Here is a 24,677-nt window from a genome sequence, read left to right on the forward strand (position 1 = left end):
TCGGGTCAATATTGACTCTTCCTTCACTCCCGCTGCTCCCCTGACTTGTCTGTTCTTGTTTTTTTAATCTACTATACGGTTCCAGAGACATGGGGCATTTTTATTTTCTCATAATTTTGTATCCCGGACTATCAGATTCCGGATTAAAAGAATTTTCCAGTAAGAACAAAAAAAAAAAAAAAGAAAGAAAGGAGTTTTGTTTTAGCAACAACACGATTTGGGGGTCTTCCCCTCCCCCCGGTTCAGGTTTCAGGCCGTCCATCTGGTAATTCGCGATGGTTTTGGCTGCTGGGTACAGATAAGACTTGGCCTCTTATTACTGGCAGCATTAATGAGATTAATTATTCCCTGTCAGATGGGCAGAATGCCAGTGACGCTCGTCAGCATGTGATGGTGGGTCCTTTAACCCACAACCTGCCGGATGGCTCACCCCCTCTTAATAATAGGCTTGTGCCATGTGCGACTTGCGTCACAAGGCTGGTTAACCCCTTCGCAGCCGCGGTGCCCGGTTGGCGCTCTCGGTCTTTTCGGCAGCACCTGTGGGTTTGATATCTCCAGTTTTACACTTTTATTCCATGTTCTTGCCTGTATTGATGGTCGTCTTTGTCTGCTGCCTCCCCGCTCTATCGCTCGCCTCCCTCCATCACTCTCTCTCTCTCTGTATTTGCTGTTACCCTCCTACTCACTATTTTCCTGCTCTCGCTCGCTCTTCCTCGCCCCATTTCCTTCCTCTCATTCCTTCGCACTCTCCTTCCTCAGCGAGATACCTGCACATATCCCAGGTAGGTGACATCGGCACCTGCGAAATCTTTACATCAGTCTATGGCAATCGATTTGATGCCCATTCATTGATTTGATGGGTGATGGTGCCCATCGTTCTCCGGTCACCGCACCTTGCATCTGAACTTTTTGTACTTATGCAATGCTCTGCAGGGGGTGACTTGTTCTATGAGGGGTCTGACGATTCTTTGCATGCCATACATTGTCCTGGGTGTAGACACAGCACCGGAGCTGCATTGCCTCCTATTCTGAGATCTGACGTGACGCTCTGTTTTAGAATTGTTTGGTGTTGCAATGCTCTGCATGTTAGTGGTCAAATGTGCAATGCTCTGCATCTTAACAGCCAACTGTGCAATGCTCTGCATCTTAACAGCCAACTGTGCAATGCTCTGCATCTCATCCACCAATTGTGCAATGCTCTGCATCTTAGCCGCCAATTGTGCAATGCTCTGCATCGTAGCCACGAAATGTGCAATGCTCTGCATCTTAGCCACCAGTTGTGCAATGCTCTGCATCTTAGCGACCAATTGTGCAATGTTCTGAGTTATAGCAGCCAATTGTGCAATGTTCTGCATCTTTGACAATTATGCAATGCTCTGCATCTAGCCACAATTTGTGCAATGCTCTGCATCTTAGCTTCGAATTGTGCAATGCTCTGCATCTCAGCCACCAATTGTGCATCTTGGGCTGCTTTCACACATCCGGTTTTTGCTGAGCGGAACAATACGGCGCTTTGCAGAAAAAACGCAACCGTGTTTTTTTTGCCGCCGGTTGCGTTTTTTTCCACATAGACTTGCATTAGCGCCATATTGTGCTGCATGGCCTTGCGTTGCGTCCATTTTTTGCCGGATGCGGCATATTTAGCCCATGCAGCAGCCGGATGGAACGTTGCCTGGCACGTTTTTTTGTTCGGCGAAAAATACCGCATCGCGCCGTATCCGGCGCGATTTACAATGCATGCCTATGGACGCCGGATGCGGTTTTTTGAACTGCGCATGCTCAGTATCAAGCCGAATCCGTCAAAAAACGGACGGGCCGCATGGAAAAACGTATGCAACGGATCCGTTTTTTTTGCCGCATCCGTTGCATAGGTTTTTGAGCCGGATTGTGCCTGATGCAAAAAAACTGATGTGTGAAAGCAGCCTTAGCTGCCAATTGTGCAATGCTCTGCATCTCAGCCACCAATTGTGCAATGCTCTGCATTTTAGCCGCCAATTGTGCAATGCTCTGCCTCATGGGTGAATTAAGTATTTCCCATAACAACTCTGTATCTTTAAATCTGATTTGGGGGAAGCTGTGCAATGCTCTGCAGGTGTTATGTAAGATAATGATCTGCAGCATGTGAGATGCTCTGCACGGCATGTGATTTTCCGCACAGCCTGTGACGCACTGCTGGTTGAGCTCATTCTGTGCCTGGAGTTCAGGTTCTGAGTCTTGTCGGTGCGGAGTTGAGCAGATCCCCAGAGACCTCCGCACGGGTATAATATTGCACTTTGGGATAATAGATGGGAGGGAGGAATTTGCAATTAGGCCCTTAGGAATTGCAATAATTTACAGAGTTGGAGCATCATAGTTGGGTGGGATATAGATGCGTCCACAGTGTACCCGTATCCCAGTGTTTTAGGGGGCACAGGCTGGAAAAGTGGGGGCTGTAAGGGAAAATCTAGGCCAGTTGTGAGACTTTTTTCTGGTGTGGGTGGCTTGTAAGCAGAGATACAGCGATTATAACGCCCTCCTACAGACGGCTGCAACCGGCAGTCACATACCAGAACAGGTAATGTATAGTGTTGAGCGGACCCGGATCTGAAAAATCCGGATCCGCACGGTTCCGATCCGAGTCCGACCAGTACCCGGGTTCCGGGGTGCACGATCCGGATCCGTTTCTCTCTCTCTCTCTCCCTCTCTCGTCCCGGATCCGACTCCTCATTCATTTACATAGCCGCGGATTCCGGATCGGATCCAGACTTCGCCGTCAACCCGATCTGGATCCGTCGGACCCGGATTATAGCCGATCCGCTCAACTCTAGTAATGTATTATTGTAACCAGTGTCTATTTACACAGACATAACACTGGACATTATGGCCCGAATCATCATCAATAGTGATGAGCGGGCACTACCATGTACTCGAAATGACCAGTCGGATGCTCGGATGGGCGCGACTTGAGTATAATGGAAATCAATGGGAAACTCTTCCGGACCAATGCTCGAGTTCCCCAATTCTGTATTCTATTTGCACCTTTTTTGTAACTCTATAGGGTGCTTTACACGCTGCGAAATCGCTAACGATATATCGTCGGGGTCACGTCATTAGTGACGCACATCCGGCGCCGGTAGCGACATCGCAGCGTGTGACATCAACGAGCGCAAAAATGTGAAAAATCATTGCTCGTTGACATGTCGCTCCTTTCCCAAATATCGTTGCTGCTGCAGGTACGATGTTGTTCCTCGTTCCTGTGGCAGCACACATCGCTATGTGTGACACCGCAGGAACGACGAACATCTCCTTACCTGCATCCACCGGCAATGAGGAATGAAGGAGGTGGGCGGCATGTTCCGGGCGCTCATCTCCGCCCCTCCCCTGCTATTGGATGGCTGCCGTGTGACGTCGCTGTGACGCCGCACGTACCGTCCCCTTAGAAAGAAGGCGGATCACCAGCCAGAGCGACATCACAGGGAAGGTAAGTCCGTGTGACGGGTGTAAGCGATGTTGTGCACCACAGGCAGCGATTTGCCCGTGACGCGCAACCGACGGGGGTGGGTACGCTCGCTAGCGATATCGGTACCGATATCGCAGCGTGTAAAGTACCCTTATGTTATATGTGCTCGCCTGCTTTGTTTTAAGCTTTGCAGTTGTGCTTAAAAGTTTACACACCCCTCAGTTTTTTGCTTTCTTGGCCTTTTTTCACAGAATATGAATGAGAACACACAACCTTTTTCCCCCACTCATGGTTAGTGGTTGGGTGAAGCCATTTATTGTCAAACTACTCCGTTTTCTCTTTTTAAATCATAATGACAACCAAAAACATCCAAATGACCCTGATCAAAAGTTCACACACCCCAGTTCTTAATACCGTGTATTGCCCCCTGTAACATCAATGACAGCTTGAAGTCTTTTGTGGTAGTTGTGGATGAGGCTCTTTATTTTCTCAGATGGTAAAGCTGCCCATTCTTCTTGGCAAAAAGCCTCCAGTTCCTGTAAATTCCTTGGCTTTCTTACTTGAACTGCGCGCTTGTGTTCTCCCCAAAGTGGCTCAACAATATTGAGGACTGAGATGGCAACTCCAGAACCTTCACTTTGTTCTGCTGTAGCGAATGACAGGTCAACTTGGCCTTGTGTTTTGGATCGTTATCATGTTGGAATGTCCAAGTACGTCCCATGCGCAGCTTCCAGGCTTGCCTCCAGTATTTGCTGATAACGCGCTACATTCATCCTTCCTTCACCTCTGACCAAGTTTCATGTGCCTTTGTAGCTCACATATCCACACATCATCAGCGATCCACCTCCGTGCTTTACAGTAGGAATGGTGTTCTTTTCATCATAGGCCTTGTTGACACCTCTCCATATGTAACGTTTATGATTGTGGCTAAAAAGTTTGATTTTTGTCACATCATTCCAAATTACCTTGTTCCAGAAGTTTGGAGGCTGGTCTCTGTGCTGGCTGGCGTATTGTAGGAGAGATACTTTGTGGCATTTGCGCAGTAATGGCTTTCTTCTGGCGACTCGATAATGCAGCCCATTTTTCTTCAAGTGCCGCCTTAGTGTGCATCTTGACACAGCCACACCGCTAGTGTGGCACCCCTGCAGCTCCAGTCACCACAGAGTATTGTACCTCAGTTAAGGTGTGGTATTCGCCTTGGTTAAGGAGGGGATTAATCACCCGTGTTCCACATTCACACTTTATATACAGCTTAGGAGCCTTCTCACTGGGGATCTGGACTAGGGTAGGCAGGGAGGTGGCCATCACGAGGCATGGGAATTTCCCAGTCACTAGGACAAACACCTGGGGGGCAGGTTCCACTTGGGGTAGAAGTAAGAGCAACTCACACAATAGTCAGTCTACCCAGGACACCAGTTCTGGTAACACGACACGTCCATCTTCTCTTCATCTTTTTCTTTCACGGGGCCTAGGGCTTGGAGCGGAGCACTCAGCCCGGGTTCCTCACTGCTGGAGGGGCAACTCTTACAAAGAACCTTTTTCAAACACCGGTGGCTTCTTCCAACTTATCCGAGGTCAACGGTGCCCATCACAGCGGTGACCAGTGCTACTGTGGCAGTGAACGTGTTACTTAAAGAACTGTGAGTAAAGACACCTGGAACCACAGCGGCCGACTCGGACTCTTATTACCGGCGTCCCGCACCTCGGCGCCAACGGCCACCGCCCCTCGTCATAACACCCGGGGCCCGCTCCACCTGTGGGGAGTGACACCATCTCAGCTGCTATTACCATCCGCCCCGGAGGACAGCGACAGCAGCGTCGGCTAATCCCTGGCCGCGTACTGCAGGTGGCGTCACGACAAACATCCACCTTCTTAACCCTCTTTTATTGTGCACACCTTGGAGCACGAAACCGGGCGGGCCACCGCGACATCCCACATAGCCACACCGGCAAGGTCATGAGTAACAGGTACGAGACCAGACCTGAACCCCCTACCCCCCTGAGTTCCACACTAGTTTTCAGTAAGTCCTGTATTTCAGCTGATGTTATTTTGGGGTTTTTCTTTGCATCCTGAACAATTTTCCTGGCAGTTGTGGCCGAAATTTTTGTTGGTCTTCCTGATCATGGTTTGGTTTATATAGAGCCACTGATTTTCCATTTGCTAATCACAGTTTGAACACTGCTGACTGGCATTATCAATTCCTTGGATATCTTTCTGTATCCCTTTCCTGTTTTACACAGCTCAACTATCTTTTCCCTCAGATGCATTGACAATTCTTTTGCTTTCCCCATGACTCAGAATCCAGAGACGACAGTGGCTGGATGACAGATGTAAGAGTCTGTCTGGATCCCAGAAACGTACTCAGCTTTTAGGCACACACACTAATTACAAGCAAACAGGTCACAGGTGAGGATGTTACCATTATTAGCCATTCAAACCCATTTGTGTCAACTTCTGTGCATGTTATCAGCCAAAATTACCAGGGTATGTGAACTTTTGATCAGGGTCATTTGGATGTTTTTGGTTGTCATTATGATTTAAAAAGAGAAAACGCAGTAGTTTGACAATAAATGGCTTCACCCAAACACTAACCATGAGTGGAAAAAAAAGATTTTGTGTTATTATTCATATTCTCTGAAAAAAGGCCAAGAAAGCAAAAAATCGGCCGGGGTATGTAAACTTTTGAGCACAACTGTACACTATCTATAATGACATATATTCATGTTTTTCTCAGTATCTGACATGAAATCATAATTAACCTTTCCCGTTTTAGGTCAATTAGAAACCAAAATTATTTATATTTGCCAAATGCCAAAATAATGAGAAAGAAAGAATGTTTTAAGGCATTTTTATTACTTTCTGCAAAGTCAAAAGTTTACATACACTAAGAGTACTGTGCCTTTAAACAATATGGGACAGCCCATATGATGATGTCATGTCTTTGGAAGCTTCTGATAGGTTTATTGGCAACATCTGAGTTAATGAAAGACACTGCTGTGGATGTATTTTAATCACACCTGAAACACACTGCTGCTTTGTGTAGCATCATAGGAAAGTCAAAAATCAACCAAGATTTCAGGAAGAGAGTTGTGGACTTGCACAAGTCTGGTTCATCATTGGATGCAATTCCAAGATACCTGAAGGTGCCTCATTCATCTGTACAAACAATTATATGCAAGTACAAACAAGATGGAAATGTCCAGGTATCATACCGCTCAGGAAGATGATGGGTTCTGTGTACCAGAGTTGAAGATGCTTAGGTTAGACATGTGCATATCGACCCAAGAACAAAAGCAAAATACCTTGTGAAGATGCTGGCGGAAGCTGGTAAGATTGTGTCATTCACAGTGAAACTAATACTGTATAAACAAGGGCTGAAAGGCCACTCTGTCAGGAAGAAGCCATTACTCCAAAAGAAACATAAAAAAGCCAGATTACTGTTTGCAAATGCACACAGGAACAAAGACCTTAATTTTTGGAGACATGACCTGTGGTCTGAACACTATCCAAACTGTGAAACATGGGAGTGGCAGCATCATGGTGTGGGGGTTGTTTTGCTGCAGGAGGGACTGGTGCACTTCACAAAATAGATGGCATCATGAGGAAAGAAGATTATGTGGCAATACAGAAGATCATCTCAAGGCATCACCCAGGAAGTTAAATTTTGAGTGGTTACAAAGTGGCTTAAGGATAACAAAGTCAGTGTTTTGGAGTGGCCATCACAAAACCCTGATCTCAATCCTACTGAAAATTTATGGGCAAAGCTGAAAAGACCGGTGCGAGTAAGGCTATGTACAAACATGGCTCAGTTACACCAGTTCTGTCAGGAGGAATGACCCCAAATTCCCACCAACTATTGTGAGAAGCTTGTGTAAGGAGATCCAAAATATTTCACCGAAGTCACACAGTGTAAGGGCAATGCCACCAAATACTAATGAAATGGAGAGAAACTTTTGACTTTGCAGAAAGTAATAAAAATGCCTTAAAACTTTTATCTCTCTCACTCATTATTCTGGCATTTGACAAATATAAATAATTTTGGTTTCTAATTGACCTAAAACGGGAAAGGTTTATTCTGATTTCATGTTAGATAATGAGAAAAACCTGCAGATGTGTCTTTATAGAGAGCGGAGGAAAAACCTGCAGATGTGTCTTTATAGAGAGGGGAGGAAAAACCTGCAGATGTGTCTTTATATAGGGCGAAGAGAAAAAATCTGCAGATGTGTCTTTATAGAGAGCAGAGGAAAATCCTGCAGATGTGTCTTTATAGAGAGCGAAGAGAAAAAATCTGCAGATGTGTCTTTACAGAGAGCGGAGGAAAAACCTGCAGATGTGTCTTTATATAGGGCGAAGAGAAAAAATCTGCAGATGTGTCTTTATAGAGAGCAGAGGAAAATCCTGCAGATGTGTCTTTATATAGAGCGAAGAGAAAAAATCTGCAGATGTGTCTTTATATAGAGCGAAGAGAAAAAATCTGCAGATGTGTCTTTATAGAGAGCAAAGGAAAAACCTGCAGATGTGTCTTTATATAGGGCGAAGAGAAAAAATCTGCAGATGTGTCTTTATAGAGAGCAGAGGAAAATCCTGCAGATGTGTCTTTAAATAGAGCGAAGAGAAAAATCTGCAGATGTGTCTTTATAGAGAGCGAAAAGAAAAAATCTGCAGATGTGTCTTTATAGAGAGCGGAGGAAAAACCTGTAGATGTGTCTTTCTATAGAGCGAAGATAAAAAATCTGCAGATGTGTCTTTATATAGAGCGGAGGGAAAAAACCTGCAGAAGTGTCTTTATAGAGAGCGGAGAAAAAAAACCTGCATATGTGTCTTTATAGAGAGCGGAGGAAAAACCTGCAGATGTGTCTTTCTATAGAGCGGAGGGAAAAAACCTGCAGATGTGTCTTTATAGAGAGCGGAGGGAAAAAACCTGCAGATGTGTCTTTATAGAGAGCGGAGAAAAAAAACCTGCATATGTGTCTTTATAGAGAGCGGAGGAAAAACCTGCAGATGTGTCTTTCTATAGAGCGGAGGGAAAAAACCTGCAGATGTGTCTTTATAGAGAGCGGAGGAAAAACCTGCAGATGTGTCTTTATAGAGAGCGGAGGAAAAACCTGCAGATGTGTCTTTATGGAGAGCGGAGGAAAAACCTGCAGATGTGTCTTTATAGAGAGCGGAGGAAAAACCTGCAGATGTGTCTTTATAGAGAGCGGAGGAAAAACCTGCAGATGTGTCTTTATATAGGGCGAAGAGAAAAAATCTGCAGATGTGTCTTTATAGAGAGCAAAGGAAAATCCTGCAGATGTGTCTTTATATAGAGCGAAGAGAAAAAATCTGCAGATGTGTCTTTATAGAGAGCAGAGGAAAATCCTGCAGATGTGTCTTTATATAGAGCGAAGAGAAAAAATCTGCAGATGTGTCTTTATAGAGAGCGGAGGAAAAACCTGCAGATGTGTCTTTATATAGGGCGAAGAGAAAAAATCTGCAGATGTGTCTTTATAGAGAGCAGAGGAAAATCCTGCAGATGTGTCTTTATATAGAGCGAAGAGAAAAAATCTGCAGATGTGTCTTTATAGAGAGCGGAGGAAAAACCTGTAGATGTGTCTTTCTATAGAGCGAAGCTAAAAGATCTGCAGATGTGTCTTTATATAGAGCGGAGGAAAAACACCTGCAGATGTGTCTTTATAGAGAGCGGAGAAAAAAACCTGCATATGTGTCTTTATAGAGAGCGAAGGAAAAACCTGCAGATGTGTCTTTCTATAGAGCGGAGGGAAAAAACCTGCAGATGTGTCTTTATAGAGAGCGGAGGAAAAACCTGCAGATGTGTCTTTATAGAGAGCGGAGGAAAAACCTGCAGATGTGTCTTTATGGAGAGCGGAGGAAAAACCTGCAGATGTGTCTTTATAGAGAGCGGAGGGAAAAACCTGCAGATGTGTCTTTATAGAGAGCGGAGGAAAAACCTGTAGATGTGTCTTTCTATAGAGCGAAGATAAAAAATCTGCAGATGTGTCTTTATATAGAGCGGAGGGAAAAAACCTGCAGATGTGTCTTTATAGAGAGCGGAGAAAAAAAACCTGCATATGTGTCTTTATAGAGAGCGGAGGAAAAACCTGCAGATGTGTCTTTCTATAGAGCGGAGGGAAAAAACCTGCAGATGTGTCTTTATAGAGAGCGGAGGGAAAAAACCTGCAGATGTGTCTTTATAGAGAGCGGAGAAAAAAAACCTGCATATGTGTCTTTATAGAGAGCGGAGGAAAAACCTGCAGATGTGTCTTTCTATAGAGCGGAGGGAAAAAACCTGCAGATGTGTCTTTATAGAGAGCGGAGGAAAAACCTGCAGATGTGTCTTTATAGAGAGCGGAGGAAAAACCTGCAGATGTGTCTTTATAGAGAGCGGAGGAAAAACCTGCAGATGTGTCTTTATGGAGAGCGGAGGAAAAATCTGCAGATGTGTCTTTATAGAGAGCGAAAAGAAAAAATCTGCAGATGTGTCTTTATAGAGAGCGGAGGAAAAACCTGTAGATGTGTCTTTCTATAGAGCGAAGATAAAAAATCTGCAGATGTGTCTTTCTATAGAGCGGAGGGAAAAAACCTGCAGATGTGTCTTTATAGAGAGCGGAGGGAAAAAACCTGCAGATGTGTCTTTATAGAGAGCGGAGAAAAAAAACCTGCATATGTGTCTTTATAGAGAGCGGAGGAAAAACTTGCAGATGTGTCTTTCTATAGAGCGGAGGGAAAAAACCTGCAGATGTGTCTTTATAGAGAGCGGAGGAAAAACCTGCAGATGTGTCTTTATAGAGAGCGGAGGAAAAACCTGCAGATGTGTCTTTATGGAGAGCGGAGGAAAAACCTGCAGATGTGTCTTTATAGAGAGCGGAGGAAAAACCTGCAGATGTGTCTTTATAGAGAGCGGAGGAAAAACCTGCAGATGTGTCTTTATATAGGGCGAAGAGAAAAAATCTGCAGATGTGTCTTTATAGAGAGCAAAGGAAAATCCTGCAGATGTGTCTTTATATAGAGCGAAGAGAAAAAATCTGCAGATGTGTCTTTATAGAGAGCAGAGGAAAATCCTGCAGATGTGTCTTTATATAGAGCGAAGAGAAAAAATCTGCAGATGTGTCTTTATAGAGAGCGGAGGAAAAACCTGCAGATGTGTCTTTATATAGGGCGAAGAGAAAAAATCTGCAGATGTGTCTTTATAGAGAGCAGAGGAAAATCCTGCAGATGTGTCTTTATATAGAGCGAAGAGAAAAAATCTGCAGATGTGTCTTTATAGAGAGCGGAGGAAAAACCTGTAGATGTGTCTTTCTATAGAGCGAAGATAAAAGATCTGCAGATGTGTCTTTATATAGAGCGGAGGAAAAACACCTGCAGATGTGTCTTTATAGAGAGCGGAGAAAAAAAACCTGCATATGTGTCTTTATAGAGAGCGGAGGAAAAACCTGCAGATGTGTCTTTCTATAGAGCGGAGGGAAAAAACCTGCAGATGTGTCTTTATAGAGAGCGGAGGAAAAACCTGCAGATGTGTCTTTATAGAGAGCGGAGGAAAAACCTGCAGATGTGTCTTTATGGAGAGCGGAGGAAAAACCTGCAGATGTGTCTTTATAGAGAGCGGAGGGAAAAACCTGCAGATGAGTCTTTATATAGAGCGAAGAGAAAAAACCTGCAGATGTGTCTTTATAGAGAGCGGAGGAAAAACCTACAGATGTGTCTTTATAGAGAGCGGAGGGAAATCCTTCAGATGTGTCTTTATAGAGAGCGGAGGGAAATTTTCGATTTCAACTGTATGTGTATTGTGCCATTGAAGAGTCTACAAAGTGCTCAGCAGATTGTAGTTACAGATTGTCTCCAGCTAGTGGTAGAAATTAGTACTGCGATATTTTTCTAACTTCATTTAGGATGTGTTGTGACTTTTTAGCAGATAAACATTTAGTAGGCCATTTTCATATCCCAAATAAAGCTAGAAAAAAAATCACAGTACTATTTCTTACTATTCTATGGTATAACACACACATATATATATCCACAGTACAGACCAAAAGTTTGGACACACCTCATCTCTAGAACAACTGTTAAGAGGAGACTTTGTGCAGCAGGCCTTCATGGTAAAATAGCTGCTAGGAAACCACTGCTAAGGACAGACAACAAGCAGAAGAGACTTGTTTGGGCTAAAGAACACAAGGAATGGACATTAGACCAGTGGAAATCTGTGCTTTGATCTGATGAGTCCAAATTTGAGATCTTTGGATCCAACCACCGTGTCTTTGTAGAAAAGGTGAACGGATGGACTCTACATGGCTGGTTCCCACCGTGAAGCATGGAGGAGGAGTGTGATGGTGTGGGGGTGCTTTGCTGATGACACTGTTGGGGATTTATTCAAAATTGAAGGCATACAGAACCAGCATGGCTACCACAGCATCTTGCAGCGGCTTGCTATTCCATCCGGTTTGCGTTTAGTTGGACCGTCATTTATTTTTCAACAGGGCAATGACCCCAAACACATCTCCAGGCTGTGTAAGGGCTATTTGACTAAGAAGGAGAGTGATGGGGTGCTACGCCAGATGACCTGGCCTCCACAGTCACCAGACCTGAACCCAATCAAGATGGTTTGGGGTGAGCTGGACCGCAGAGTGAAGGCAAAAGGGCCAACAAGTGCTAAGCATCTCTGGGAACTCCTTCAAGACTGTTGGAAAACCATTTCCGGTGACTACCTTTTGAAGCTCATCAAGAGAATGCCAAGAGTGTGCAAAGCAGTAATCAAAGCAAAAGGTGGCTACTTTGAAGAACCTAGAATATAAGACATATTTTCAGTTGTTTCACACTTTTTTTGTTAAGTATTTCATTCCACATGTGTTAATTCATAGTTTTGATGCCTGCAATGTGAATCTACAATTTTCAGAGTCATGAAAATAAAGAAAACTCTTTCAATGAGGTGTGTCCAAACTTTTGGTCTGTTATATATATATATATATATATATATATGTATATATATATACATACTGAATATATACACACTGTATATTGCAACCGATATGTATTAGAATTGGATGGAGATAGATATTCATTATTTATCTATTCATGATCAATCTATCTATTATCAGTGAATAGTGCAGATTAGCTCCACTGAAGTAAATGGCCGGGCTGCAATCCCACATCCGACCTGTACACAAGGGTGGCGCTGTTTTGGAAAGAAAGCTGCTATGTTTTTCTAATCCTGATCAACCCTCTTCATAAAAGAATCAGGGACTGTCCTTAAATAGAGACGTCTTGCAGACATGGACACAGACCCTGCTGCTCTCTTACCCCCCGTCCGTTCCTCTCTGTATTCCTCCCTCTTTTGTGCAACACTGTAAGGACTGGAGCAGCGTTTTTTTGGGATCTTTGTACGGGATGGCTACCCCAACTGCCCTCTCCTTACTTTTAATATGGAGAGAGCTGTGGTTGGTAGACATTTGGGGTCTGTCTAATAAAGTTTGGGGTTCTTGAGTATTAAGGAGTCACAATGGCGTGTGAATATTTTCCTTGTATGTCGCAGGCACCGCTGCTCTGCAGAGTGAGGACTGCACCACACAGCGCGGCTCAGCCTCCTCCATCCCTGTAAGTGTGGCACGGGAGGAGACGTGATATTCTTTTTCTTGTTTTTTTGCAGAGCGTTTTATTACACTTTTATATATAGAATACTTAAAGCACCATTTTTTATTTTTTTTTTATTTTATCTCTGGACATGCTGTTTAAATCTAAGTCCCCTGTCCCTGGTCTTATACTCACCTGCCACAATTTTCATGTTTTTCCAGCACGTCTGTCTCGGGTGATTTGTGACTTGCCGGCAGCTCCAGTGTTGCATGGTGCGCGCTGGAGGTCACAACTCAATATAAGTCTATGAGAGCCTTGTTCTGGCTCTCATAGACTTGAATTGACACCTTTTGATGTCATTTCTGGCTTTCGGACAATCAGAGGTTACAGGCACAAGATGGCCCCATGGGACCAGAGCAGCATCAATAAAATGTAAAAACGCTGAAGGTCACAATTCAATGGAAGTCTATGAGAGCCTCGTTCTTGCTCTCGAAGACTTGAATTGACACTTTTTGATGTAACTTCTGACTTCTGGACAATCAGAGGTTACAGGTTCAAAATAGCACCACGACACCAGAGCAGCGTTGATAAAATGTGAAACCGCTGGAGGTCATAACTCAATACAAGTCTATGAGAGTCTCTTTCTGGTCTCGTTCTGGCTCTCATAAACTTGAATTGAGAACTTGTGATGTAACTTCTGACTTCCGGACAACCAGAGGTTATGGGCCCAAGATGGTGCTGTGAGACTGGAGCAGCGTTGATAAAATGTGAAAGTCACAACTCAATACAAGTCTTTCAGAGCCTTGTTCTGGCTCTCATAGACTTGTATTGAGAACTTGTGATGTAACTTCTGACCAGTCAGAGGTTATGAGCACAAAATGGCGCCGAGGGACCAGAGCGGCGTCTAAAAAGGGTGAAGCCATCAGAGGGTGAGTATAAGACAGGGCAGGAGGCTTAGATTAAAAGTGCAACTCCAGTGCTGAAATAAAAATATAACCTGCTGGAATGGTGCTTTAACTTTTTATTAGTTTTAATGCCACATGACTTTTATATTTGTTTTATGTATTGATATGCTTTTTGTGCCACCTTGTTTGAGTTGGATCTGAAACAAGTCTGTGTAGTGCAGAGAGGCAGTATACTGCAAAGCAAATTGGCGCTTCCTGTGACCAAAATGGTATATATTTATATTTCCTGGGAATTTTGCTATTTATTGTCTATTTGCAGACATTATTATCTGACTGGTGGGAATCAGCCGAATAAAGGGTAATGCCTGTACCTGGTAATGAAGCTCACAATATGCCTGAGCAATAATATGCTGCAATACTACAACCAGCCACTACTAAAATCGTGGCGCTGTGCCTGGTAGACATTGAAAGGGGCTCAGCGCTCAGTCTGCAGCTCATGGGGAGGTCGGGCCCCTAATGATCTTATATTGATAGCCTGTCCTAATGATGTCCTCAGGAGGTATCTATAGTCGAGATATCATCAGCGCCACTTGACGTAAGTGTCTAGAAATGCAATGTTTTTGAAAACCCGTTTAAATGATGGTCCCCATTTTGTGGAGGGCAGAAGTAGCAGTCAACCGCACCCCAATTCCTGAAGGGTCCAAACTAAACCACCACGATTGAGCCTTAGGAGCATCTCGGTGTGCCACCAGGTAACAACCCTTCTCCTATAACTTCTGTCTCCTCCGGTGCAGGTCAGTGATGGAGCCCCCGCTCACCGCTCCACATGGTATTCAGATCAGTGACATCACCTGTGACTCCTTCCGTGTGTCCTGGGAGATGCCACCCTACGATGCCAGGCGGGTCACCCACTACTTCATAGACCTCAACAAGACAGGAGGGCAGAAGGAGAACAAGTTCAAGCACCGGGTAAGCCACACCGGACCTCGAATTCCAAGTAATGTGGCAGGTTATTGTGAATGACGAAGCACGCTCTTATCGTATCTCTCTTCACAAAGGATGTGCCAACAAAACTGGTGGCCAAAGCTGTGGTGCTGCCTATGACGGTGCGAGGACACTGGTTCCTGAGCCCCCGAACTGAATACACATTGGCTGTACAGACGGCAATGAAGCGTAGTGACGGGGAATACACCGTGTCCGGCTGGAGCGAGACGCTCCGCTTCTGTACAGGAGGTGAGGAATCATTCATCAGATAGAAATAAGTTGTATGGTGGCTGGAGTTATATTTTGTGGAAATATATATGCAATCAGAGTATATGAAATGTAAACTGCATAACTAGAGTTTGATGGTTCCCGGTGTAAAGTTTGGACCGTGGACCCCCCTCCACCGATACTCGGGGTACGGGATAATGTCGCTGACACTTGGCTTTTTCCATCAGCACCCAGGTTTCCCATTATCTGAAATCCCTCTTTCTATCAGCACCCAGCTTTCCTATGTTCTGATATCCATCTTGTCCTCGGCACCCAGCTTTCCCATGCTGTGCTATAGATCTTTCCCTCAGCACCCAGCTTTCCCATATAAGAATATGGTAAAGGTGGGTGCTGAGAGATGTACAGCAGAGCATGGGAAAGCTGGATGCTGATAGAAGGAGCCTTTTTCCATCAGCACAAAAAATTACCTTCCCATTCTTGTGTCTGTCCCCCCCTTATATACAGTTCTCCATATACAATAAAGGCCCCCACATAGCCTTTCATATAGTATAAAGTGTCCAACATAACCCTTCTTATATTAGAATGCACCCCCATAATCCTCAATGTGTTATAATGTATTTCCCATAGTGCTCCATGTATAAAGTAGCCCTTATAACCCTCCATTATTATAATGCAACTCCCATAGTCCTCCATGTATTGTAATTCAACCCAATGTCCTCCATATATTATACTGCATCACATAGTCCTCTATATATTATAATGCACCCCCATAGTTCTATATGTATTATAATGCAGCCCCACAGACCTTCATATTGCATTATGCAGTCCCATACTCCTCCATGTGTAATGCACCCCTATAGTCCATGTATAAGGTGTCCTTCATATTACATTATGCAGCCCCATAGGCCTATGTATGTAGTGCAACCTCATAGGCCTCCATGTGTAGTGCAGCCCCATAGGCCTCCATGTGTAGTGCAGCCCCATAGGCCTCCATGTGTAGTGCAGCCCCATAGGCCTCCATGTGTAGTGCAGCCCCATAGGCTGCTGGCTACCATGTACTCACTGATTAAAACTAACAAACAAGCCCTTACCTGTCCTCATTCCCACGAGGCTCCGTCCTCACCTCTCTCCTCGTTCCCCTTCAGCTCCGGTCAGTGTCCTCCCGCCCTGTGCTCTGCACAGTGGTGACGTCACTGCCCTCGGCTGCATTGTGACGTTGAGTGCAGGCACAGGGGGAGAATGGTGAAGCGTGGAGTGGAGCGCTCCGCTCCATGGATTAGCATTGGTGTGTGCGGTGACGGGTGGGGGGTGGGCCCATGCCACCGACACCAGGCCCCACTGACTCATAGTGGCTGTGTGGTCTGCCACAGAACAGCGGAGCTCCTCTCTCATAGAGAGGAGCTGGCTACTGATCTGCAGGCCAGGCCCCTAAGCCTGCGGGCCGGTTGCAATGGCGACCTCTGCAACCGCAGTAGTTACACCCCTGACTGCATTATTAGTATATGGAATATACTTGAAAAAATGAAGGTATTTAGCACATATATTGGGCAACTCATGTGAGCCCATCAACCATGACAAGGTGACCTTTCTTTGATTGGACCCTAACGTAAAAATCACTTTATAATACTCATGATAAAATATATACTACAGCGCTCCGTGGCACTTGACAGGTGCACTGGTGATTGGATTTTCCCTGAAGAAGAAGAACCGTTGTTTCTTCAAAACGCGTTGGGGTAGTTTTGCCCCTACAGGCCTCCGTAGCCTGCTCAGATCGTTGTGACGTCACACGCTCTATTCGCGCGCTGCCAGGCAACCAGTGAAGCCACCGGCCGGGGCTCCTGGATATCTGCGTCAGCTTTCACCGCACGCCGCGGCTCACACGCTAGCTGCTAGAGAAAGTCTCCCCTTGCTCTGCCTGCCATCGGCACCTCGCTAGCAGCCATCAGCCACACAGCAAGTACCTGCCAGCACAGGCTCGCACATGTGTTAGAGGATTCCTCATCACGACTGGAAGTTTCCAGCGGGGCCGGCTCCAGCGTTCTCACCAGGCAAGTTCTATGTGTTTTAACACTTTTTAGTTACCTTTGTTCTGATCATCAGTGCACCTGTCAAGTGCCACGGAGCGCTGTAGTATATATTTTATCATTTTTTTTTGTCTGATATAACCTCACGCGGATTATATCCTCAACAAGCTGCTCTATTTTAGTTATTAGACTATTGTGACACTCTCCATTAGTCTTTTTGGGTATTTTATAGATTTACTTTATAATACTCACCTAAGGGGCAGTTCGGTGCAGACTGGTCGGATGGGTGTCTCTGTTCTCTGGTACCGGCGCCTCCTCTTTCAGCTATCTTCGTCCTTCGTCTTCTGAAGCCTGGGTGCATGACGCGTCCTACAGGGCAGATCAAAGTATTGTAGTGCGCCTGCGTAGGACCTCAATGCCAGCTAGTGTGGATGACGTAGGACGCATCATGCACCCCGGCTTCAGAGGAAGGAGGACAAAGATGGCCGAAAGAGGAGGCACCGGTACCAGAGAACAGAGACACCCATTCAACCAGTCTGCACCGCACCGCTCCTTAGGTGAGTATTAAGTGATTTTTACGTTCTACACAGCAGCCTGGGCTCTTATATACAGCATGTTAGATTGCTGTATATAAGTAACCACTGGTGATGGCCGCAGCTTATAGTCGCGGGGCTGTGGTTAGTGCTGCACAAGACGGTCGCCAACAGATTAAGAAACTGACAGCACCATGGAAGGACGGCTTATGGCTGGTATTGAACAGAATTGTGGTTATATTGGAAACTGAAATGCGTGTGGCACAACAGGAGGGGTACACCCGGGAAGATGTAAAGGAAGGCTCTGGTGATAGACAGGAGAGGAGACACCACGTCACTCTCACCTGTGTCTGATCCCTGCTCTTCCTAACGTCCCTAGATGGGTTATACCACTGCAATCATGTGCCCAGGCCCTGGCTGACCCTGGACTCGCCCTGGCTAGTGAGCAGGTAAGCAAGTCACTAGTCTTACTACTAACCTAAAGATAACACAAGGGAGGGGATACAGATACAAAAGAACTCCAAATCTTTTCCAAAGAGGAAACCCCACTGCATCCAGTGGAAAGCTAACCACAGCTTTTTTTAGAGACAACTTCCTCACATGTCAGCATAGAATGAACTATCACTGGCATATGGGAGAGCCAGGAGTTTAAATAATGAAGGGGAGTTGCATTAAGTTGATTAGCTGAGATTAGAGCTAAAAGGAATCTCAGCAGGAACAAATAACCCTTAACCCTTTCAGCACCAAATGGAATTAAATCGACTCATGTTAAAGAGAACCTGTGATCTGCAAATTGCTGTGACCTTCTAATCACAGATACTGCAATTGTCTCAGCCGAACACGACACACTTGTGACAGGTAGTAACTAGAATTTTACTACTGGTCATTTCTCATCATTGGAACACTTGAATTAAGCAATTTTCCAGGTTCGAGATATTTTCTGATACGATTCCTCTGTGCAGGGCATCTTGCAGACTTGAATATGCTCTGCTGAGTTTTCCTGGATTACAGACCTGGCAATGATACAATTCCTCTGTGCGGAACATCTTGCCTTTGGAGATGCTCTGCTGCGCCTTCCTGAGTTACTGAGCTAGCAGCGTGATTGACAGCGCAGGATTCCATGTTGGTGTTGATCTCTCAGGTGTTTCACCTTCCTGGTAATTGATCAGGCTTCTTTACGGAGCATGCTCGCGCAGGATATCGCCAGTTGTATTCTCTGGTTCTGCAGTTGTGCTGTTAGTTTATGTCTTTGCTAGTGTTCTCACCTTTGTTTTCTGACCCCGGACTGTTATTTGACTACTCTCTGCTTGCACCATGTTCCTGTCGTGACATCCTGCCTTCTGACCTCGGACCATTACCTGACCCCATCTCCGATTTCTCCCTGAACCTATTACGTGTTCTCTTGTATTTCTGACCCTCATTGTGACCGGACTATGCTCCCATTTACTCCTTGTGCTCATACATGTCCTCCCGTTACCAGACCCCAGCTTTCCTGACTACTCTTCTGTCCATACTACCCGTAAGTAGTGACTGGCATTACATTTTCATATTCATGAATAAAGGGCGAATCTGAAAATCAGGAGATTATTATAGTAAGAAGTCCTGCAAGAGAGACCCTCCTTGCATCCGCTCTTCTCTCTTCCTAAGAGATGAGGATTCTGAATCAAGACCCTTCTTTATTAACTCCATAGTCACTAATAGGGTATATGAAAAAGGTTTGGTTTTAAAAGCAATGAGAATGAAAGAAATAAGATCTGATACGTGACCTTCCGGTCTTTTTTATTACAGATTATGCCATGGAGCAGGTCAAACAGTTACAAGAGAAAGCTGAAGGGATCGCGGGACGTATGTTGTCATTCCAGGTCTTCTATAGGAACCAAACGGCAGAATATTTCCAGCATGTCAGGTATGTGGTCACCGGCCGAGATATTGGAATGAGCAGGAAACATAGAGGGTGCAATCAGAAGAGACGCTGGCGAATGTTATTCTGGATCAAAAACTGATCTACTGTTTGGGGCGCAGGGAGGATATGGATTTGGACCCCTTAATTATACAAGAGTTGGTTACAAGACAATCAAATCCACAAGTAAAAAATGTCAAGTAGAAATTCCATAGTTTCGGGAAATCTCCTTCTTAACAGTGAATGTCTGCTATAATCTCAAATTGAAGGTCACTGTCAGATATTCAGACCAGTCAATATATCTGGTATGAATTCCTTCTCAGTGAAGGTGCACATGTGACTTGCTTTATTTCTACAAGCCTTTTACAGAACAGTAAATGGGTTAATCTCTTAGTAAAACTCCTAAGTATGCCATTGGCTATATTAAAGCATATGCAGAGAGCCTTTGACATTTATCCATTTTTGGAATTTCCCCTCTCCGTCCCTTCCATTGCACGCAACGCCGTTGTCATGTAGCTCTGGGGTGCCTTATCTTCAATCCAGCATAGCTCAAGGGGCCCTTGTCTCATGACGTCAGCCACTGACCTTTTGCGTACACATTTGCTTTCCTGAAATGCAACAGTAATAAAAAAACAGGCCCTCTCTTCTTACTCATATAAAAAGAAAGTTTGGTTATAGGAAAGCATATAGAAAGAAAAAAAATTATATATATAAAAAAATATATATATATATGTATATATAAAAATATATATATAAAAAATATATTATATATATATATATATATATATATATATATATATATACACACACACACACACACTCACAGTAAAAAGCATATAGAAAAATATTTTGCATTCTCACAAGAGGGCCAAGTGATATATTGTGATCTGTACAGAGATCTAAGAAAGCAAATAAATCTAATTGGGTGAGGATATAGATGGATGTTATACAGGAGAAAATTAAACTACCCAAGGCTCATTCAAAAAAAAGAAATAAATAGAAAATAGAACCACGTGTTTGGTGGATTAGTTATTGGTTTTAGTTGGTATTTTTTGCACCAGTGCTGCCTCGTCTACTGCGAGTATACAGTTGAAACCAGAAGATTCCCTCTGCTCTATATAAAGACACATCTGCAGGTTTTTCCCTCCACTCTCTATAAAGCCACATCTGCAGGTTTTTCTCACTATCTGACATGAAATCAGAATAAACCTTTCCCATTTTAGGTTAATTAGGAACCAAAATTATTTATATTTGCCAAATGCCAGAATAATGAAAGAGAGCGAATGTTTTCAGGCATTTATACCGAGAGTACTATGCATTTAAACAATATGGGACAGCCCATATGATGAGGTCAAGTCTTTGGAAGCTTCTGATAGGTTTATTGGCAACATCTGAATTAACCAGTGAGAAAAACATGCATATGTGTCTTTTTAGATAGTGTATATAAACTTCTGGTTTCAGCTGTAGCTGTGTTTTTTTTCTTCAGTGATGTTTTTTAATTGTTATTTTGTCCTTTTTCAGTTCATTATTCAAGAATCATTCTGGTGATCTTTTCCCAACCTTTTAACATATCCACAAGTGTCTTTTCACAATGTTGTGTCCAGTTAAAAGGATTATATGACATTTCATTGGTTTTCTTTTAATTGTTCACTTCCTTCCTAAATGGAAAACTAAGCAGAATCATTAACATGTCCAATCTACTTGTTGCTATAGAGTCTGTGCAGCTCCTTCACATAGCTGGCTGTCCTGCTGATTGAGATAGCTGTCATATATTCCCATTACGATATGGCCCCATGCGCTGCAGTTATTGATGCAGTTTGTGGTGCCCTGTTAGTCATATGGTTAGGCCATCAATGTAAAAGTAGTGGACAACCCCTTTAAGCAATGTTGTTTGGTATCGTTCTAATCATTCTGACCTGCAGAATCATGTCGCTGGGTCATTTTTAACGCACACTGAAGGCTGAATAAACAAAACATCTAAAAAAAAAATAAATTCCAAGAACAAAAATTGGCTCCGAAGAAACAACAAAGAGCCAGCACCAATGTGCACTAAGGCATCAAATATTCCAAACTGCATTATAAAAAAATTTTTTTGAGATTTTTGGCAAAAAATTGCAATTTCTTGAGCTGCTTCGCCACGTCACGGCAAATCTCATTTGAAGCAGTCCTACACTAAAATATTTTTATAAAATGTGCCATGCGGCCTCACACATGAATAACAGAACTGCTCTCAGCAGCACTCACCTGGTCTATTGCAGTCCCGTACCCATGACTGAGTCACGGTTGTGGGCGGGACAGGTCCAAGCAAATGCTGCATGAAGTATATATATAGCCTGTGGACAAAGCCTGATGACCCAATGTGAACAGTCACCAAACGCCAAAATCTATACAGATGGAATACATCCCAAATTGGGGTGCGTAGCAAGGTGGAGGTCAACCACCGACCAATTCAACAAAGAAACAACAAAGAGCCAGCACCAATGTGCACTAAGGCATCAAATATTCCAAACTGCATTATAAAAAATTTTTTTTGAGATTTTTGGCAAAAAATTGCAATTTCTTGAGCTGCTTCGCCACGTCACGGCAAATCTCATTTGAAGCAGTCCTACACTAAAATATTTTTATAAAATGTGCCATGCGGCCTCACACATGAATAACAGAACTGCTCTCAGCAGCACTCACCTGGTCTATTGCAGTCCCGTACCCATGACTGAGTCACGGTTGTGGGCGGGACAGGTCCAAGCAAATGCTGCATGAAGTATATATATAGCCTGTGGACAAAGCCTGATGACCCAATGTGAACAGTCACCAAACGCCAAAATCTATACAGATGGAATACATCCCAAATTAGGGTGCGTAGCAAGGTGGAGGTCAACCACCGACCAATTCAACAAAGAAACAACAAAGAGCCAGCACCAATGTGCACTAAGGCATCAAATATTCCAAACTGCATTATAAAAAAATTTTTTTGAGATTTTTGGCAAAAAATTGCAATTTCTTGAGCTGCTTCGCCACGTCACGGCAAATCTCATTTGAAGCAGTCCTACACTAAAATATTTTTATAAAATGTGCCATGCGGCCTCACACATGAATAACAGAACTGCTCTCAGCAGCACTCACCTGGTCTATTGCAGTCCCGTACCCATGACTGAGTCACGGTTGTGGGCGGGACAGGTCCAAGCAAATGCTGCATGAAGTATATATATAGCCTGTGGACAAAGCCTGATGACCCAATGTGAACAGTCACCAAACGCCAAAATCTATACAGATGGAATACATCCCAAATTGGGGTGCGTAGCAAGGTGGAGGTCAACCACCGACCAATTCAACAAAGAAACAACAAAGAGCCAGCACCAATGTGCACTAAGGCATCCGATTGGAATGGGTTAAACTATCACACGCACACATTGAAGTGCAGCACTGATCCTATTTGCAGCATACACTATATTTGGCAGTTTTATCACATCCTACTCCAAATAAAGTCTGTATATTTAGAAGTTCTATTTTTTTCCCGCATTTTAGCCTACGGTGAGGTTTGTATGATCCATTACAGTTAGGAGTATGTACAGTAATTGTGGGAACTTTTTGGATATCCCTAATGACCTTATGTTTTTCTCCTTTTTGTGTCGTTTGGACAGGGACAAGTGGGGAGGCCTTATGCTTCCATCCATAAAAGACCAGAGCGGAAGCCACGGCTCGCCAATCAGCGGCACACTCCATGGCATCTTTTTCAACTGCAACACAGAATTCAACACCGGTTTACCCCCGCACGACTCGCCTTACGGGAGGTGGAGAGTGACGATTCCAGCCGGGTATCTCTTCAACGAAAACACACATCTGTACTTTGCCGACTTCTACTGCATGTACAGCGCCTACCACTACGTCGTCTTAGTGCTGGCTCCTCGAGGGTCTCAAGGCGATGCTTTCTGCAGTGCCCGTCTTCCATTGCTGGACCCAAAGAACAACCCTTTTCTGACCCGGGGAGAGCAGGGAAGTTACTGGCACGCACAAGATCTTATACTGGAGATAGTCTACACTGATCCAGTGCCGATGGGCATGGGGCAACTGTCCGAGATCAAGGGGCATCAGCTGATGAGTCTCTCTACGGCCGACGCCAAGAAAGACCCCAGCTGCAAGGTGTGCAATATCTTTGGTGGGCGCTAGTGAGATACGCGTTGTAGTTCGTCAGCAGTGTTTGTCAAGTTAAAGGGATTTGTTTGTGCGGCTTATGGTGTTGAAAGTGTAATTAGTGCATTTCCAAAACCAGTCCCCACAGAACACCTAGTCCTAGATCTGGAGGTTTCCCGAAGTGCATCCTAAAATTGGGGCACCGAAGAGCGCAGCATCTCCTCCTACTACTACTGAAGAAAGGAGAGACGCTCTAGAAGATAAAGCTTGAGCATTCTAGAGAAGAAAATGATGGGTCTTGGAACGTTTTTGTTTTGGCACAATCAGGGTCCTCATTGGGCGTTAAGTTTTCAAAAAGTCTTAATGAGTAATGGCCACTGGAATCAACTAGGGTTGGGTCTTCACGTTATAAAGGAAAGCCAAGCTCTCATTGTAGGGCCTAAAATGGAAATTTGGGGCCAAATTTAGTATGGTAGACCCATTGTTGGAATATCGTGCCTCAGGGAACAAATTGTATAATTGTTAAAAAAAAAATAAAAAAATATGGCTGTTCTGGTCCTAAATCAGCGCAACATCTATCCAATGCAGTTAATGGGGCTAGACTGCAATACCACACACAACCTGTTAATAAGTGTGGCGCTGTATGGCAGAATTCTGTACAACTCCTTAATACGCAGATCACATAAAGACGCCTATTTAGAGCCATGTATGCTGTGTGTAAACATTCAAGACAGTCGTTCATGTCATCATGTTAACGCGATATTGACAATTCTCATATGCTGTAGATACAATCACCTGAACATGTTGTAGCGGTGATACTTCTTCTCTGGTCGTGCACTTTTATTTTGTTAAACGTACCGTGCCTGTGCATGTTACTGTGTGCGCATGTCGCCTATAATGTTATCTATACCTTCAAATCATTCAATAAAGTTCTGTATTTCTATTAAACCAGTTAATGTTGGAAAAGAGAA

At 44.2% G+C, this 24,677-nt stretch overlaps 1 protein-coding gene across 4 annotated transcripts; it reads left to right on the top strand.

The window, feature by feature from the left end:
* Positions 1 to 466: 466 nt before the first annotated feature.
* On the top strand, positions 467 to 24,677 carry PHYHIP (phytanoyl-CoA 2-hydroxylase interacting protein). 4 transcript variants are annotated; one of them, XM_075343050.1, is made up of 6 exons: positions 468 to 539; positions 12,967 to 13,028; positions 14,704 to 14,878; positions 14,968 to 15,142; positions 19,467 to 19,584; positions 23,217 to 24,677. In XM_075343050.1, exons 3-6 carry the CDS (start codon positions 14,711 to 14,713, stop codon positions 23,740 to 23,742), a joined length of 987 nt encoding a protein of 328 aa, XP_075199165.1. In that variant the 5' UTR covers positions 468 to 539; positions 12,967 to 13,028; positions 14,704 to 14,710; the 3' UTR covers positions 23,743 to 24,677. The 4 variants fall into 4 exon arrangements, with proteins under 4 accessions (XP_075199164.1, XP_075199165.1, XP_075199163.1 ...); XM_075343048.1 differs by lacking the exon at positions 468 to 539 and adding an exon at positions 548 to 782; XM_075343049.1 differs by lacking the exon at positions 12,967 to 13,028 and having other exon boundaries at positions 467 to 539.

The sequence above is a fragment of the Anomaloglossus baeobatrachus genome, chromosome 4, assembly GCF_048569485.1.
Source record: "Anomaloglossus baeobatrachus isolate aAnoBae1 chromosome 4, aAnoBae1.hap1, whole genome shotgun sequence".
In the NCBI taxonomy this organism is placed as follows: Eukaryota; Metazoa; Chordata; class Amphibia; order Anura; family Aromobatidae; genus Anomaloglossus; species Anomaloglossus baeobatrachus.

Bases quoted from the DNA above. Each gene is read 5' to 3' on its own strand.
- PHYHIP (XM_075343048.1), top strand. From the start codon at position 576: ATGTTCTTGCCTGTATTGATGGTCGTCTTTGTCTGCTGCCTCCCCGCT. The intron at 14,879-14,967 runs GTAAGCCACACC...CTCTTCACAAAG, and splicing joins AGAACAAGTTCAAGCACCGG to GATGTGCCAACAAAACTGGT. The intron at 15,143-19,466 runs GTGAGGAATCAT...TTTTTATTACAG, and splicing joins GCTCCGCTTCTGTACAGGAG to ATTATGCCATGGAGCAGGTC.